A 15,187-nucleotide genomic window follows, 5' to 3' on the forward strand; every position below is an offset into this window, starting at 1 on the left:
AGATAGGGGAGGACAAGTTAAAAATAACTTACTGGTCAGCATGGTAAGCAATAGTCTCATACTGAAACTACTTAATCTCCCAAAATTAACAATTGGTTTAAGCATGAGTTTCACAATCTCTTCCAAAATTTGCTAGCATTAACTATTATAACTGGATATAGTTGGCATCCATACAAATGTCTAATCACTTCTTGAATGTTGCTAAATTATGGCCTCAACAGTGTTCTTTGATGACAATTATCAACATCTGATTATGTTTTGTATGGAAAAAGTGTCCTTTCTTTTATCTTTCATCCCCTTCCTTTCCTCTCAATTAATTCATATTCACTGCTGTTCCTGTGTGCCAATTAGCTTTAATTTTTACTATGCACAATGACATCAACAGCTAATCGGAATATAGAATAGCTGGATTTTAGTGTGCCTATAAACTACAGAAAAATGTCCTTGGCTACATTCCTGCTTTCAGATTGGCTGACAACAATAGACATGGATAAGTTCAGAGTAAGTGTCATTAAGTATAATCACTACCATGGGGTAAAAGTTTAATTGTGTTAAATTTTAAATCTGCATTGTCTAATCTTATTTACTAGCGGTGAGATCCTCAGTTACATAAGAGAGAATAAATCTGTACTTAAAAATTGCTGTTGTCTAACTTTTAAGAGTTTTTAAAAGTGATCACAAAAAAAAAACCTTTCTTGTCTCTGACTCTTCCCACCCTCCTCCCCTGTGGTGTCGTGCCAGGGAGAATATTGAGGATCTTATGGTATATTTCCCTGATATGCTTGAGCTTTCCGTGTGTGTGTGTGTGTGTGTGTGTGTGTGTGTGTCAAGATTGGGTTTGCTATAGAGAATGCATCCAGAGGATGGATTATGTCTCTCCTTTTTTGTGGCTTCTTTTCAAACTGAGATGTATTAGGATGGAAGAGAATTCTTCCCCCAAATTTCAAAAAACAAACTCAGACTTCTTCTTGTATGCTCTCCCAAGTGAAGAGGTATTGAACATGACAGCTGGACATGCCAAAAAATAAACAAATTCTGACATGAAGGCAGCATTTCTTTTTTACCTCAATGTGCACTTCCAACAGCAAAAAGCTACATGTTGGGCCTACTTGAGAATTATAGTTACTGATAGAGCTTTAAACCATTCCCTGAAAAGTGTTTAAAATTAGAAAGTGTTCATATGTTAAAAAAGGGAGACCAGGGGACTTTCTAAAACTTAACGGAGAGAGCAAGATTAGTACACTGACAAACTGGGAGCTACATTTAGGTAGACATTAAAAGGCAACATAATTTCAGCTGGACAAAATATAAATTTTAGCTCTTACACAAACATTTAAAGTTGTGTAATCCTTGATTTACCCCAAGCCTCCTAAAAAGACAGGTGAATCCAGTGCCACATACATTTTCATGTTTCTTAAGCGAACTGTTTAAACAGTTAAGTGAACATCTGTCCAAACTTCCCCGTCATTTCCATTTAGAGAAGTATCCTATTTGAAGGGTGAAGAAAAATGCCTGTTTAACAATGCAAATAGTGCTGTCTGGGGCCCCTTTATTTTATTTAATCTAGATTGAGCTCCACACAACTGTGATGCTAATGAATAATGGATATTTTGCGCTTGCTAGTATAGTGGCATCGTGCACGGAACAAATCTAGGATTAACTTCCACTGTTCTCCTTACTTAATGTACCAGACTGCTTTGCTTGGTCTTTTGTTTTCAGGGGAAGGGAGGTTAAGTGATTTTTTTTTAAACATTTTCTATGATTTGGATGTTTTAAAAATGCAAGCATCACTCTTCTCCTAATCTGCTGCTTCTCTATCAAACAGAGAAATTGAAACTAATGATGGTTGCTCCTGTACTAATGGCATTCTGTTCAGACAGTGGAAGAAATTACATCTGTATGAATCAAAAACACACATTTGAGGCTAGATTATAAATTTACAATTCATCCAGAATGAGGGGCACTGTGTAGCTATGCTGGCCCGGGGGCGTCCCAAGACTGCTGCTGGCACCATGCCCCTTGTCTGCTATGGGTCCATAGTGAGCGTGCCCTTTCTTAAAGTCTCTCTGAGCATCTCTAACGGACAGGGAGCCTTTGGAAAGTCTCAGAGGAGTAGCCATGTGAGTCTATCACTTTAAAAACAAGTTGTCCTGGGGCATCTTGGAGGCTAACAAATATATAGAGTCATGAGCCTTCTGAAAACTACTTTCCTGTTCCCATCCATGATGTGGAGAGCCCTTGCAGGGAAGTGAAGGGGCGGGCTGATACGCATCCTGCCCTTACAGACCAAGTTGCATTTGCTTCATGTTCATTTGTAAGACTTATTTAAACGCTTTGCCATTTTTCTCGGTGCATTTTTCTCAGTGCCCTGAACTTCCAGTTCCATACTGAACTCTGAGCGCAAGAGCTTCAGGGGGGTAGTCTAGTTAGTCTGTTACAGAAAAAAACAACAAATGGTCTGGTAGAACTTTATAAACTAATGAAACGTATCATTAGTTTGTAAAGTGCTACCAGACCATTTGGTGTTCTTTCTGAGAGCAAGAGTATTTAGATCTTACATCACTCTATATTTCTGGTATTGTTGCTGCCTTGCCCACTGTAAAAGGGTTTGGTTTGGTAGGGAGGGAGAGGGAGGGGGAGGGGGAGGGGGGAAAGTGGCAGCATAAATGTCTACTCCCTGCCTAATAAAACCAGTACAGCGGCCTTTGGGCCCAGAGTACCAGAAAAGTAATGGGTGTCTCTTCTGACATCTGACACAAGAAGTAAGACCTTACAGACATATGGAAAAGAAGCTGATAACCTAGCTCAGGAGCCGAAGAGGGGAATGGTTATCTTGAGGATGTTATCTCACTTTGGTGATTACTGTCCACTGATCAGCAGCACTGATTGGTTCAGGAAATTGTAGGCTCAGAAATCAAACTTAGATGTTCCTTTGCTGGGCTACAAGTGGTTCTGTTCTGTGCTTTTTGCCTCTTTGTACTGGTGGACCCAGCAAGAATCAGTAGGATGCAGCTCCCAAGATTTGAAATGGTACTTAGACCCCACGTATGTTTAGGGGGATATGCACGTAGATGTGTGTACATGCACACTGAGCTAACAATCAAGAAGGGGCCTTCCCCCTAGCTCCAGGAACAATGAAATCACGTGTGTTCTCTGCAGCAGAAAGTAACTCCGTCTACAGTGACTATTCGCAGGTTAGGATGAAAATCTTCAGTTCGTTGCATGCATCCGCAATGGTTCCTATAGTCTTAACTTAGACGTGCTGCCACGCCCATTGCCGGGGAGTGGCGCTGGTTTGTCTTCCGGGACTTCTCTGAGGGCAGGGGGATAAAGCCCTACTCTTGGCCCTGTGAGAGCTGTCACAGCAGCAGATGTCTGAGAAGGCAGAAGCCATGAAACAAACAACGAAGCTTCTAGTGCCGAAGTGCTGCCCTCAAGGACTGGGAAGCGGAAGAGAACAGCTGAATGTGCTGCTTGTGCCTTGGTGTAAGAAGTGTAGCTGGCTCCCAGGAGGGTGGAGGTGGAGGTCTTGGAAAAGTTAAGAAGTGGCTTTATAAAACATTATTGCCTGTTGTCTTCAGATGAGGGGTAAGTTAGACTCTTATCCAGCTGCAGCTTTGCCTGCCAGAGTTGGCAAAATTAGCGAGTCTTCTGTGTTTCCCCCATTATAGTTGGTTCATTGTCATCTGTTTAGATTTCTCCATTAGGCAACAATGAAGAGTAAGGGGGATGGGGAAGGAAGCAAGATGTTCAGAGAACAAACCCTGCAAATAGTTTTGCTTTGATGAAAATGTTGTGAGCCCCCAAATAGCACTGTCAGTGTTTTTAGCACTTTTCTCCATTAGACAGTAAAATAGCCCACGGCTCACAAGCCAAGTGAAGTTTCATCTCGACAAACGGCGTTTGCTCACCAGGCAGTTTTATCCCAAGTTCCTGCACACAGGTTGGTCAGCGAAATGAAGACTGCAATGCCTATTTATTGGTGCAATACAGTATTTGATACTGCTAATTACACTTAATTAGTGCTTCCACCATTTAATTAAAATGGCTTCTAATGATTGTGCTTCTTTGGCAGGCTCTTTGGTACCACGGGGAATTGCGCTGCCTGCAGTAAACTGATCCCTGCCTTTGAGATGGTGATGAGAGCCAGAGATAATGTTTACCATTTGGACTGCTTTGCCTGCCAACTGTGCAACCAGAGGTGAGGACACGGTTATTATAGAAAACAACAAAACCCCCACAAACTATTTTTTATTTTTGCTCCTGGCCCAAGGAAATCTGCTTGATGTTTGCTGCTTCACTACAAAGTGATCTCTTTAGTTTGCTGCATATTTGCTAGGGCCTGCATGGAGAAATAGCTGGAAATGGGGTTGTACCACACCTAACTGAAGGTGCAGAGAAAATCATATACCCATGAAAGGATGTGTGAATTCATCCTGATTCATTGGTGTATATATAAAAGACTGAGTTTTGGGGGTCTCTTTTGTGCAAGACTTTAGGGCATGCTTTTCTTGATTTCGGTGCAGTTTAAAAAGATGGTATTTTGCTTTTGGAAGCTGAGTTTGTTCAATGCATATATTCTCCCTTTTTGAAGTATGTGTTCATTTTTAAAACTTCCCATTGCTTGCGCAGGCTGCCCATTGAACCACAAATTACTACTGGGGATGGGGCATGTGGTGAAAGAGGAGGAAAAGAAGTATGATTAAGCTCAGTGGGAGAAAAGGATGTTACTTCAAAGCCAAGTTAACATACCTGATTTTTAACTTGAAAGTAAGATGCATCACATTAATTTGCTCTGGAATTTCAGTCAGTACTGGGCTGTGTGTGTAAGCTTACACTCACGTGTGTGTTAACAGCACCTTTCTATATTTCGTGTTAGATGTGTGAGAACATTCCACAAATACACGGAACTACTTTCCTCTCACGCTTGTTTTATAGCCGTACAACTTGGCTGAAGTCAGCGGAGTTATGACTGACTCCCACCAGTGAATGTGTGAGGAGAATGACATACTCTATGTAGTTTGGGTGGCTTTAATTGAAGGCACTGTATCAAACACAAAGCTGGTAGTATTTGTTTGGGGCTAGAATGCCTTCCTATGGCAGCTGCAATAAATCAAACTGTCCAGTTTAATAGTGTTACTCCACTGAGGTTATAGTGACATCTAGTGGCTGGTGTGTTGGACAGAGAACCTAGCTCGTCTTACAGACAAACTGTATTTCTTACTGTTTTGGTGTGTAATCCTATTTCTAATTTTGTGTTTAATATGCTTCTGATATACCTTCTTGCTCTCCAGAAAGCATTGGAAGAGCTATCTGTTTGATGATGTTAGCAGGAATTCAGCACCTCCCTCCCACGTGACAAATCTCATAATAATGAACCATGTTGCACAGGCAAAGTCCTGAATTAGGGTTTTTGGGGATCCATTGGTATGACCCTGTTCTTTTTCAGAGCCTCAGGCTCCATGATTAGCCCACTGGGTTTTTAAGGCAAAATGATACTTTATTTAATAGTGCTATGTATGAAGTATTTCCATCTACTGTCTTCTCATAAAACACAGCAACAAAACACTGTTTCCAAACACATTTTTTGGGTCTCAGAGGGGTAACCATGTTTGTCAGTAACTTAAAAAAAAAAACAAAAAAAACCCTTAAACAACAACAATGGTCCTGTAGCACCTTAGAGAGTAACAAAAAATATATATAGATAGCAGCGTGAGTGCCCACGAAAGCTCATGCTACTATTGCTGTATATTTTTGGTCAGTCTCTAAGGTGCTACAGGACTGTTGTTGTGTTTTAATATTTCTTGGGTCTAACTCATAGTACATTTTTAAGGTAAATAGCTGTTGTCAAACTGCTAAATCACCTTTATGCCACTATATTCTGCTGGCATAGCAGGATTTTAAGATGTTTCAAGCAGCTCTCCTACCTTGATTTCACATGATGCATTCTAGTCTGCAAGTCACTTTATAACAATGGCATCATGGGTTCAATGTTTGTGTCTCACGGATTCCTACTGCGACTCACTCCGTAAGATTGGCTTTTCTTGCAGTTTGGCACTCAAAGGCTGAGATCCTTTTCCTTGCACATCGCTCTCAGGAAAACTCCTGGGTTTGCACAGGTGGAACACTTTGGGTATGACATAGGCCTGCTACATCGTTTGATATTATTCTTGTTGATAGTGCTACATGAAAAAGAAAGAACTCGGCTCCCTGCTGAATCCATGCTGGGTTTACAAGGTTGGCAGTTAGGGAAAACCTCTTCTGTCTTCTAACTTGAACACAATGTTAGAAACAAACATGGGACCCCAGTATGCCTAGTTTTTACCTGATTTTTTTTCAAAGAACCACACCCTAGAAATTGCTTTCTAGCTCTCCCGCTAGACCCCAACCAGATTTGGCAAAGGCAGCTGTTGACTGGGCTGGTGGAGTGACTTTGTTTTGTATTCCCACTCCTTGGGGATTTTAGAGTCACAGTTTAAGTAACATTAAGTAGCAGAAAGTCAGCAGCTGTGTCTTAAGTTGCAGTCTGGAAAACTTGGCTAATGGAGCTTTGTATATTCAGCAAACTGATTGGTGAGGCTGCGGCTTTTAGGAGAATGTGTGCAATGCTGCTTTAACTTGCATCTCTTCTTAAAGAAGCAGCTTTTGTTTCTTTTCTGGAATACAGGCTAAAAGTTAGCTGGCTGAATTTCAGAGCTGTCCTAAAGAGGCACAGACTAGAAGAGGAGTATCTAGGTGCTTCACTAAATCACACAAAGCATCCTAATCACGTGCACTGTAGAAGCCGCACATTTTTTCCAGATCCAACTGCCAAAATAAGCAAGGCATCAGCTGGCATACAGGCATCCATTAGAGGGAAACTTGTATGAGAGGATGGGATGTGGTAGGGTTCATACAGTTGAACACAGGATTCCTCGTTTTTACTCTTATCATTCAGACTCTCAGGCCTGGTAGCTAGAGGCTGAAAATCTTCTGTCCCCAGACTGTCACCATCCAGCTCGGGACTAGAGTAGTATGGGCAGGCTTTGGAGGCTTGGTGAATCTGCTGAGTCTTCTATTCATGGGCTTCATGTTGTACACGCCGAGTATTTCCTTCCTGTATTCCTAGCTAATGTGTTTGCCTCTTTATAGCTCGCATCTGCCAGTTCCTGACTGGCTAGGCATGTGTGCACCATATAGATCTGCATTTCAGATGGCCATCGGCATCACTACCAGCTTTCCCTGTGCCTGCCCTGAAGTAGTGGCACTTGCTTAGGCCACCTGAGGCTGTTACTCCTATGCCTTGCTTTGTGCCACGTCATTAGCATGTGCTGAGGCACTCTGACCTTGAATAGCAGACCAGTGAAGAGTACTGTGTGTGTTACCCTAAAATGGTAGATTAATTTCTACAATAGCAAACAGGAGATCTGAGGAGGCTAGTGGCTGTCAAATTGCACCCTGCAGGTAGTACATGTGCAACTTTTTTATCTTAATGATCAAATAATATTGTTAAATAGCATAAGTCTCTGTCAACTTCTATACAAACAGAAGAATGTATATGGTAGATAGAGAACTTTAAATTCCACTCAATGAAGCCAAAGGTTAACAGAGTCCAGCCAGTCATCTAGAAACTTCTATTTATTGTTCAGAATTGTTCATAAGGGGTGAGGATGCGCTTAATAGCCATTCTGTGCCTATAAATTAGTGTAAACACCGCCTCACTGAAGGGGCTCTGGAAATTTGAATCTCATAGAGCATTTCAAATATTTTGTGTAACATAACCTGTTTGCTTTCCTGACTTCAGAGCTATCTAAAAGCTCATGTCTATTTGGGGATATATTCTATCACTTTCCCTGTTGGATTATTGTTACAGTAACCTCTATAGGTGTACAGCCGATAAGGGCTCCGTGTGCTAGACACTCTATAAATGTATAGTTTGAAAGAACCTCTGCACCGAAGAGCTTATAGTGTAAATAGGCAAAGCAGACAAAAGGTAAGAGAAACAGGGTGGTGAAGTGCCTTGCCCAGGTGTTTGAGGTCAGTGGCAGGGTCAGAAATAGAACTCTGGTCTCCTGGTTCCCAGCCAAGTGCCCTATCTGCTGCATCCTGCCTCCCTGAATTCTAATCCGGTAAGCATAGTTCATAATGAAGGTAACTTTTCCTTTTAGTCTGAAGAAGTGGGCTGTGCCCCCAAAAGCTCATGATACCATCTATATGTTTTGTTAGACTTTAAGGTGCCGTTGATAGACTGTTTGTTGTTGTTTAACTATCTCTAGACTTAACCCTCTGTCATTTTTTCTTCTGTGCTCTTCCACTTTTTTAATGCCAACTAACATTTAGACATGCATGATTTTTTTTTACCCTTTCAGATTTTGCGTGGGAGACAAATTTTTCCTGAAGAACAACATGATCTTGTGTCAGATGGACTATGAGGAAGGGCAGCTGAATGGAAGTTTTGAGTCCCAAGTTCAATAACAAACCCTGCTTTGCTGAAGCACTGTGGGATGGACGTTCACCCACACAAGCAGTGAGGGGCGTCTGTCAGCTTGCCTGCAATATTTTTTTAATTCTTGGTCCAGAAAGGACTATATACATTGTAGTACTTTTTTCCCGCCCCCAACACAAAGCAGTTACAATTTTAGATGTACAGTTGTGCCTGCTTAGCTGAGCACTGCATTGCCTGTATGTTTGTGAGTTTTTTGGGGTCGGGGGAGGGCTCTGTACAGTCTGTTTTCTGTATATAAACTGGAACATTTATTTTATGAAAAATGTAATGCAATTTTATTACTGGTGTGAATTAAAAATTATGAATGTTTCTTGGTCTTTTTAAGTTGTGGTTTATTCATAATACAGTTGGGACTTGTGTTTCCTGCACTTGATGCTAACCAGAATTTTTTTTAAAAAATTCACAGATCCCTGGAAGTCATATGAAATAAAATAATGGGCAAGAGTTTAAACAACTACAAAAACAAAAGAAATTGGGGGAGGAAGTTCTGCTCTGAAATTCAGCCTCTCTGAACCACATCATATATCGTCTCCATAATTACTATTGTGGAGAAACAAAGCAAATGAGCTCTGTGTGGGTAATAGCTGGGAATCTTCACAGCATCACTAGTCAGTCCCCATGAGGCCTGTGGTAAACAACTTTGCCATGAATGGTATCTGTGGACACAAGCCTCTTTTAAAGTACGTGCACGTCAGTTCAAAGTGAGCAACTTGTGATCAAGAATCCTGCTGACCAGCTAATGCAACATCTCTTCAGTATGAACCCTAATGAATAGACTCTATCTAGCCTTCTCAACAGGTGGCTAGTTACCGATCAGAATATTCATTTCAGGGCTTTGGCATGGCATACTTGTGTTATACAGGGCATCAGTTGTCCACATGTCAGGCCCCAAAACAGCTGATGCCAGAGACTTCAAACGAAGCCTGGTACTGAACCCACATCACCTGTTTTACAGCCCTTTGCTTGTCATTTGTCAGTTGTTTTGACCTCCTACACAACAAACTGACAGATTTCAATTAATCTAGATCAGTTTAAAAAGATTCCTATATAAAAGCTCTAAATTATGTTCATGCTACTGTATTTTGTGGCAGTTTTCAGTATCACACTATGTGCAGGGCATGAGACTACACCAAATAATTGTACTTGCTTCCAAAACACTTATTTTAGAAGTGCTGGCTTCACTGTATAAAATTACTTGGATTCTCTATGTATGGTGTCTCCCTGCTTTTTGTTTAATTTCATTTTTTTCCAGCATGAATTAATAGCCAGCTATGGATCTTGAATCTCATATTGCTTGTTTCCTCTGCATTGCAAATGCTATATAAAGTTTTATCTTGGGGTCTCTTATCCATTTGCTCTGTTTCACAGTACATGCAAAACTCAATCTGAGCAAACTGAAAGAAAAACAGCAGAACACTTGACAAGCAAGAGAAGCGCTAGATATCACTAATAGGCTGTAATATCTCATTGCATCTCTTGAGCATTCCTTCTCTTGAACACAAAGGTAGATACTTCAGGGTTGGGACGCTGATGCGAAATGAGTTGTTTGGTCTCCAGTCTGTTTCTGGTGGTCTCCAGGAGTCTTTTTTCAATAGTACAATTGGAGGGGTGACCTAATTGCTTCCCTTTAGCAATTTCATTAGGGGTGGAGGAGGGAACATTGATTAAAGAGCCTTCTGGTACTAGAGGCTATCAAATTAGGTCATAGTTTAGACTGCTTGTAACAGCATAGGAGAGTCTTCATTTTCCCTACCCAAACGGTGTCTATGCTCTTGATTTTAAATAGGTGACCATATCCAGTACTATCATTCTGCCACCTTTTATGTGCCCTAAATTCAAAACCCAAAAATGGGCATCTGCAGATCCATAATTTCCTTCTATACGGTAAAATGATGACTGTTGGGATGATATGGGTATCTTCCCATAGTGATGATGGGGAAGCCAGCTTTGCTAGCTCCCCCGTCTGGCTTATTTAAAGTTAGAAAGAAGTGTTTTGGTGCCAGTTAAAAAAATATTTTTAGAGCACTGATACTTACTTTAGATGTCCAAGGAATGCTCTTTCAAGGTCATATAACTTCTTTATCCTTTTCACTGGAAAAATTTGCCTAGACAAACTGGCCACCAACCAGTTCTATTATCACCCATTCACATGCCGTACTGACAATGCAGTTGAAGTACTAGTGCAAAGTTCAGAGGGGAGAAATCTATCCAGTAGCTTGTAGAGAAGTGGTTCTTAAGAACCTTGGATTTATAAAGTGGCTTTGTGGTCTGTTTAGGCAGGTTGCTTGTGTGTAATTGAACCACCTGTCAGCTTCCTTAAGCTGACAATATTGCAGTTACCTTTTCTGCTGAGCTACATCTGGAATGTCTCTTGGTTTTTCTATGTGAGAGCCATGCAGTCTTAACAGGCACACAAACAAAAAGAAGAAAGTTCTCTCTGGACATATTAGAACATTTTTCTACTGAATCACAGTTCCAACAGTGCTCAGACAGCCTTGAGATATGTAAGGAGCATTACAATGTGCTATGGCTGTTTTTCAAAACTCGTGGCACAGATTTAATTTAACTAAGGTGTACTGACTCTGAAGTTCTTTCCTTACCATAAAGGAAGTGGCATTTCTCATTTTTAAGTGACTTGGTAAGAGTTGTCCAAAGGTAGCAGATGGAGAAAGGGACGGAAATTAGCATGTGTAATATCTCAAATGGATTTTTGGCATAATCTTGTTCAATGGCACAGTGGGCCGGGCACAACCAACGGAAATCAGCAAGAACTGGGAGACTGGCAGAGAGGCTAATCATAGAATTGGAAGGGACCTCGAGAGGTCATCAAGTCCAGTCCCCTGCCCTCACAGCAGGACCAAGCACAGTCTATATCATCCCTGACAGGTGTCTGTCTAACCTGCTTTTAAATATCTCCAGTGATGGAGATTCCACAACCTCTGTAGGCAATTTATTCCAGCGTTTAGCCACCCTGACAGTTAGGAAGTTTTTCCTAATGTCCAACCTAAACTTCCCTTGCTGAAATTAAAGACCATTGCTTCTTGTCCTATACTGCTATCATGTCCCCTCTCAGTCTTCTCTTTTCTAAACTAAACAAGCCCAATTCTTTCAGTCTTCCTTCATAGGTCTTGTTCTCTAGACTTCTAATCATTTTTGTTGCTCTTTTCCGATGTCTCCATCTTTCTTGAAATGTGCCCAGAACGGAACACAATACTCTGAGGTCTAATCAGTCCAGAATAGAGCAGAAGTATTACTATGTCTCTGTTTGAGGACCTGGACAAAATAGGTCATGGACTGATGAATGGCTTAGGTTTCATGTAAATTGTTAACCAAAAAACCATGCTAAGAGACTTAAAGAACTGCAGTAGAGTCTGGGCCTGAATAGTTACAAATTGCAAGATGCTGGCCATGATAGTGACCTGGGATAGAAGTAAAGTGGACGGTAACATTAAAACATTTGCCGCGGGGGGAGGGGGAAGCTAACAGGCATAAGTTATTTGGCAATAGAAAGAAAAGATCAGACCATCTGTACTTGCAGCCTGGTCAACACGTTCTGATAAAAGAACTGAGTTTCCTTGAAGCCTTGCAGTGAACCTTGCTAACCTGAGGTACCTCTTTGCTTCCTGGTTTTATGGGGAAGTCTGAAATTATATTTTGTTTCTTTCTTTAGTAGGGCCCCAAAAATACACTGCATGAGTAAAAACATATTAGTGGTTTTTCATCCTGCCTGTTCCTGTAAGTTTTCCAGTTTGGCCAAAAGCAGGAACTAAAGGAAATACATAGACATAGACCTTAGTGGCTCCGACCTTAATTGTTCTAAAACAGATCTCTTGAGTCAATCAAGATCATTTGGTGCTGTACAAGAGGTGAGTGCAAATTCAGCTGGAGCAGTGTTCAGAATTCTGAGTATCCCATTATGAAAGAATAGTACATAGAAAGGGGGGTGAAAGGCTTGATTGAAGATAACTGTGTAGCGTGTTTAATGAGGCACTCTTTAATGTGGGCATGACTGGGCAGTCTGAAACCAGCTCTGCTTGCTAAAAAAGCTTAATGATTTTTTTTCCTTTGCAAAAATCGGTCAAGGTTAATGTTTAAAAAAAAAAATTCCATTTCTTTGGGCCTCCTTTCCTGTTCCCTTCCTTAGTTCTAGTCTCCTTGGCTCCACCCTTCCCAGTCCAAGTCGGGGAGCAAAATAACTATGACAATAGAACAAATGGTCTCTGACCGTCTGGAATAGCATGTTCCAGGATGCAGGTTTAGGGAGCAAGAAGTCCAAGTCCTCATTTTCATCCTGCCTCTTTTTGTACACTGTTTGGGGAGAGGACCTCTCAGTAAAAAGGATCATCTCCAGCCATGCGAGTTATTACAAACTATTGCAAAACTTTGTGCAAGAATGACAACTTGCACCCATAGTGGAAATGGTTTGCTTTCTACAAAGCTTACATTTATTTTACTTACTTGAGCAATGGTATCACCTAGAGTTCCTTCAGAGATCCGTTGTAAGTGCTGTACAGACAGAGGCACCGAGGTGTTTGTGATCAAAGTCTAAGATGAGACAACAGGTGGATACAACAAACACCCGGGGCTATGTCTAGATTGCAGAGCTTTCCCAGAATGCTGGAGGTATCCCAGGAAAGCTCTTACACTTCCAAGGAATGCATCTGCTTTTCCGAAAAAAAGTTGGAAAAGCTGACGCATTTTGTCGGCATCCCTGTAAACCTTGTTTTACGAGGAAGAAAGGATGTTCCAAAAGAGGGCTTTTTTCTGAAATTTGGCCCCGTGTAAATGTGCCAAATTTCGGAAAAGCCTCTTTTGGAAGTAAATTGGAAAAAGATACACAATTTGCATACCGCAAATTGTTTCTTTCTCCTATTTATCTTTGTAGTGTAGATATAGCCTGGGAGGAGCACAAGGAAACAAGACAATACTGGTTAGCCTGTGCAACAGTGTCTCAGACCACCAGCTGCTGAACCATTGTCTAGATTTTTATAGGCAGATAGTTGCCTACCAAAAAATCCCCCAAGGAGTTAGTCTTGAATTGGTGGAGAAGGGGGCATGCAGGTGGCCTCATCAAGCCAGCTCCTGGTAGAAGTATGTCCCTTCAGTTTTGGCATGTTGTCTTCAACCATGCTTCCCTTCTCACCAGGGTATTTTTCCAGGTATCATACATACCCTAAAACCACAGGGCTGAGCTCTGCTCTGTTCCACTCAACTCTTGTATATAGCTTTGGTTCACATTTGTCTTGCATCATTTAATTTTTTCATGAATCCCTGACATTGATATGTCCTAAACGTCAACACTAGTGATGAGGTAAAATACATTTGGCCATGTACATCAGGCTCTGACATCCTAGCACCAAATGAAAGATGCTCTTATGGTGCAAGCTGGAACTGTGATTCGTGAGAGCTGGGTCCTATTCCCAGTCTGCCATTGACTTCATGTAAGAACTTATGCAAGTCACTCGGCCCCTGTGCCTCACTTTCCTTAGGTCCATCTTAAAATGTAGAGCAGGGCTACTCACCTTTGGAAGCCCCAGGGGCCACAATGATTCTCTCAGCATATGCCAAGGGCCGCAGCTGAAGTGTGGTTGCATATACATGCAAATATATGCCAATAGTTTTTTTTCACAGTGATGGGCAGGAATACAAAGATTAAGTCCAAACGTGGCCAGTGTGAGCCAGTCAGCACCTCTCAGGCTCCGCCCACAAGGCTAAGCAGCCAGCACTTCCCACAATGCCCCGGTGCTCCCACCCTGTACCCGTCTGTTCCAGCCAGCCCATCCACTTGCATCTTTAAGTTGCCAGATGGTTTAATGAAAAATAACGACCCCCCCCAAAAAAAACCCACTGTTGAGAGGGGAAAAAAAGGGGGAGACCAAAGTTGTTGAGCCAAAAAAAAAAACCTTGTTTTCTTCCTCCGTGCCACAGCTTCCCTGTGGAACCAGGTAGGCAGCGGGGAGAGGGAGATCTGTGGGGGAGTTCGAGAGGGGTCCAGGGGCTGGGCCCAGTAGCTGAGTGTTATAGGGTTACCAGGTGTCAGGCATTTTCGCCTCCTGGCAGGGAAAAAAATCAGAAAATATCGGACATCTTAGGTGTCTGATATTTTCTGATTATTATACGGGACAGGAGGCAAAAATACCAGACTGTCCAGGTCAATACCGGACACCTGGCAACCCTATGCATCTTTCAATGCTCGCCTTACCTGGTAGATGCCTCGCCATTGTGGAGCGTGTTCCCAGTGGAGGCCATGTTCAAAGAATCCCACCCATGGGCCATGTGTAGAGCCCCACATAACAAACAAATGGGCCATGGGCTGCATGTTGAGTAGCCCTGCTGTAGAGAATGCCTATATTGTTAGGGCACAATGTGAATAAATTCAATAGTGCTAGTGAGGTACTTTGAGGTCCTCGAGTAGAAGGTGTTACAGATTGCAAAGTGGCATTAATGTCATTATTAAGAGGCTGGAGGCAATTTCATTTAGGAGAGAAGATGGAGCTATAGGAATAGTATCATAGGTTAACACATGTCTGATCATCAAGGTTTCCAATGAGTTACCAAGTTACCATATCCTACCATGGGCATAACATATGTTATCAGGTGTCAGTTGCATGAAAATTGTGGTTAATCACGCCAGTAAATCTAGATTTAATGCCAGATAGTCAGAATTATTATTCTGCCCCTGCCAAGTGACTGACTATAAAT

The 15,187-nt window shown here is 41.7% G+C and overlaps 1 protein-coding gene across 2 annotated transcripts in view; it reads left to right on the forward strand.

Moving 5' to 3' along the window:
- Positions 1–8,795, forward strand: part of LMO1 (LIM domain only 1) — an 83,749-nt gene extending 74,954 nt beyond the window's left edge. For both annotated transcript variants that reach the window (XM_075928005.1, XM_075928004.1), the window contains 2 exons: positions 4,076–4,201; positions 8,349–8,795. In XM_075928005.1, coding sequence (XP_075784120.1) covers positions 4,076–4,201; positions 8,349–8,454 — 232 coding nt within the window. In that variant the 3' untranslated portion in view covers positions 8,455–8,795. The remainder of the gene's footprint in view (positions 1–4,075; positions 4,202–8,348) is intronic.
- Positions 8,796–15,187: the final 6,392 nt, after the last annotated feature.

Source organism: Pelodiscus sinensis, chromosome 4 (assembly GCF_049634645.1).
Source record: "Pelodiscus sinensis isolate JC-2024 chromosome 4, ASM4963464v1, whole genome shotgun sequence".
In the NCBI taxonomy this organism is placed as follows: Eukaryota; Metazoa; Chordata; order Testudines; family Trionychidae; genus Pelodiscus; species Pelodiscus sinensis.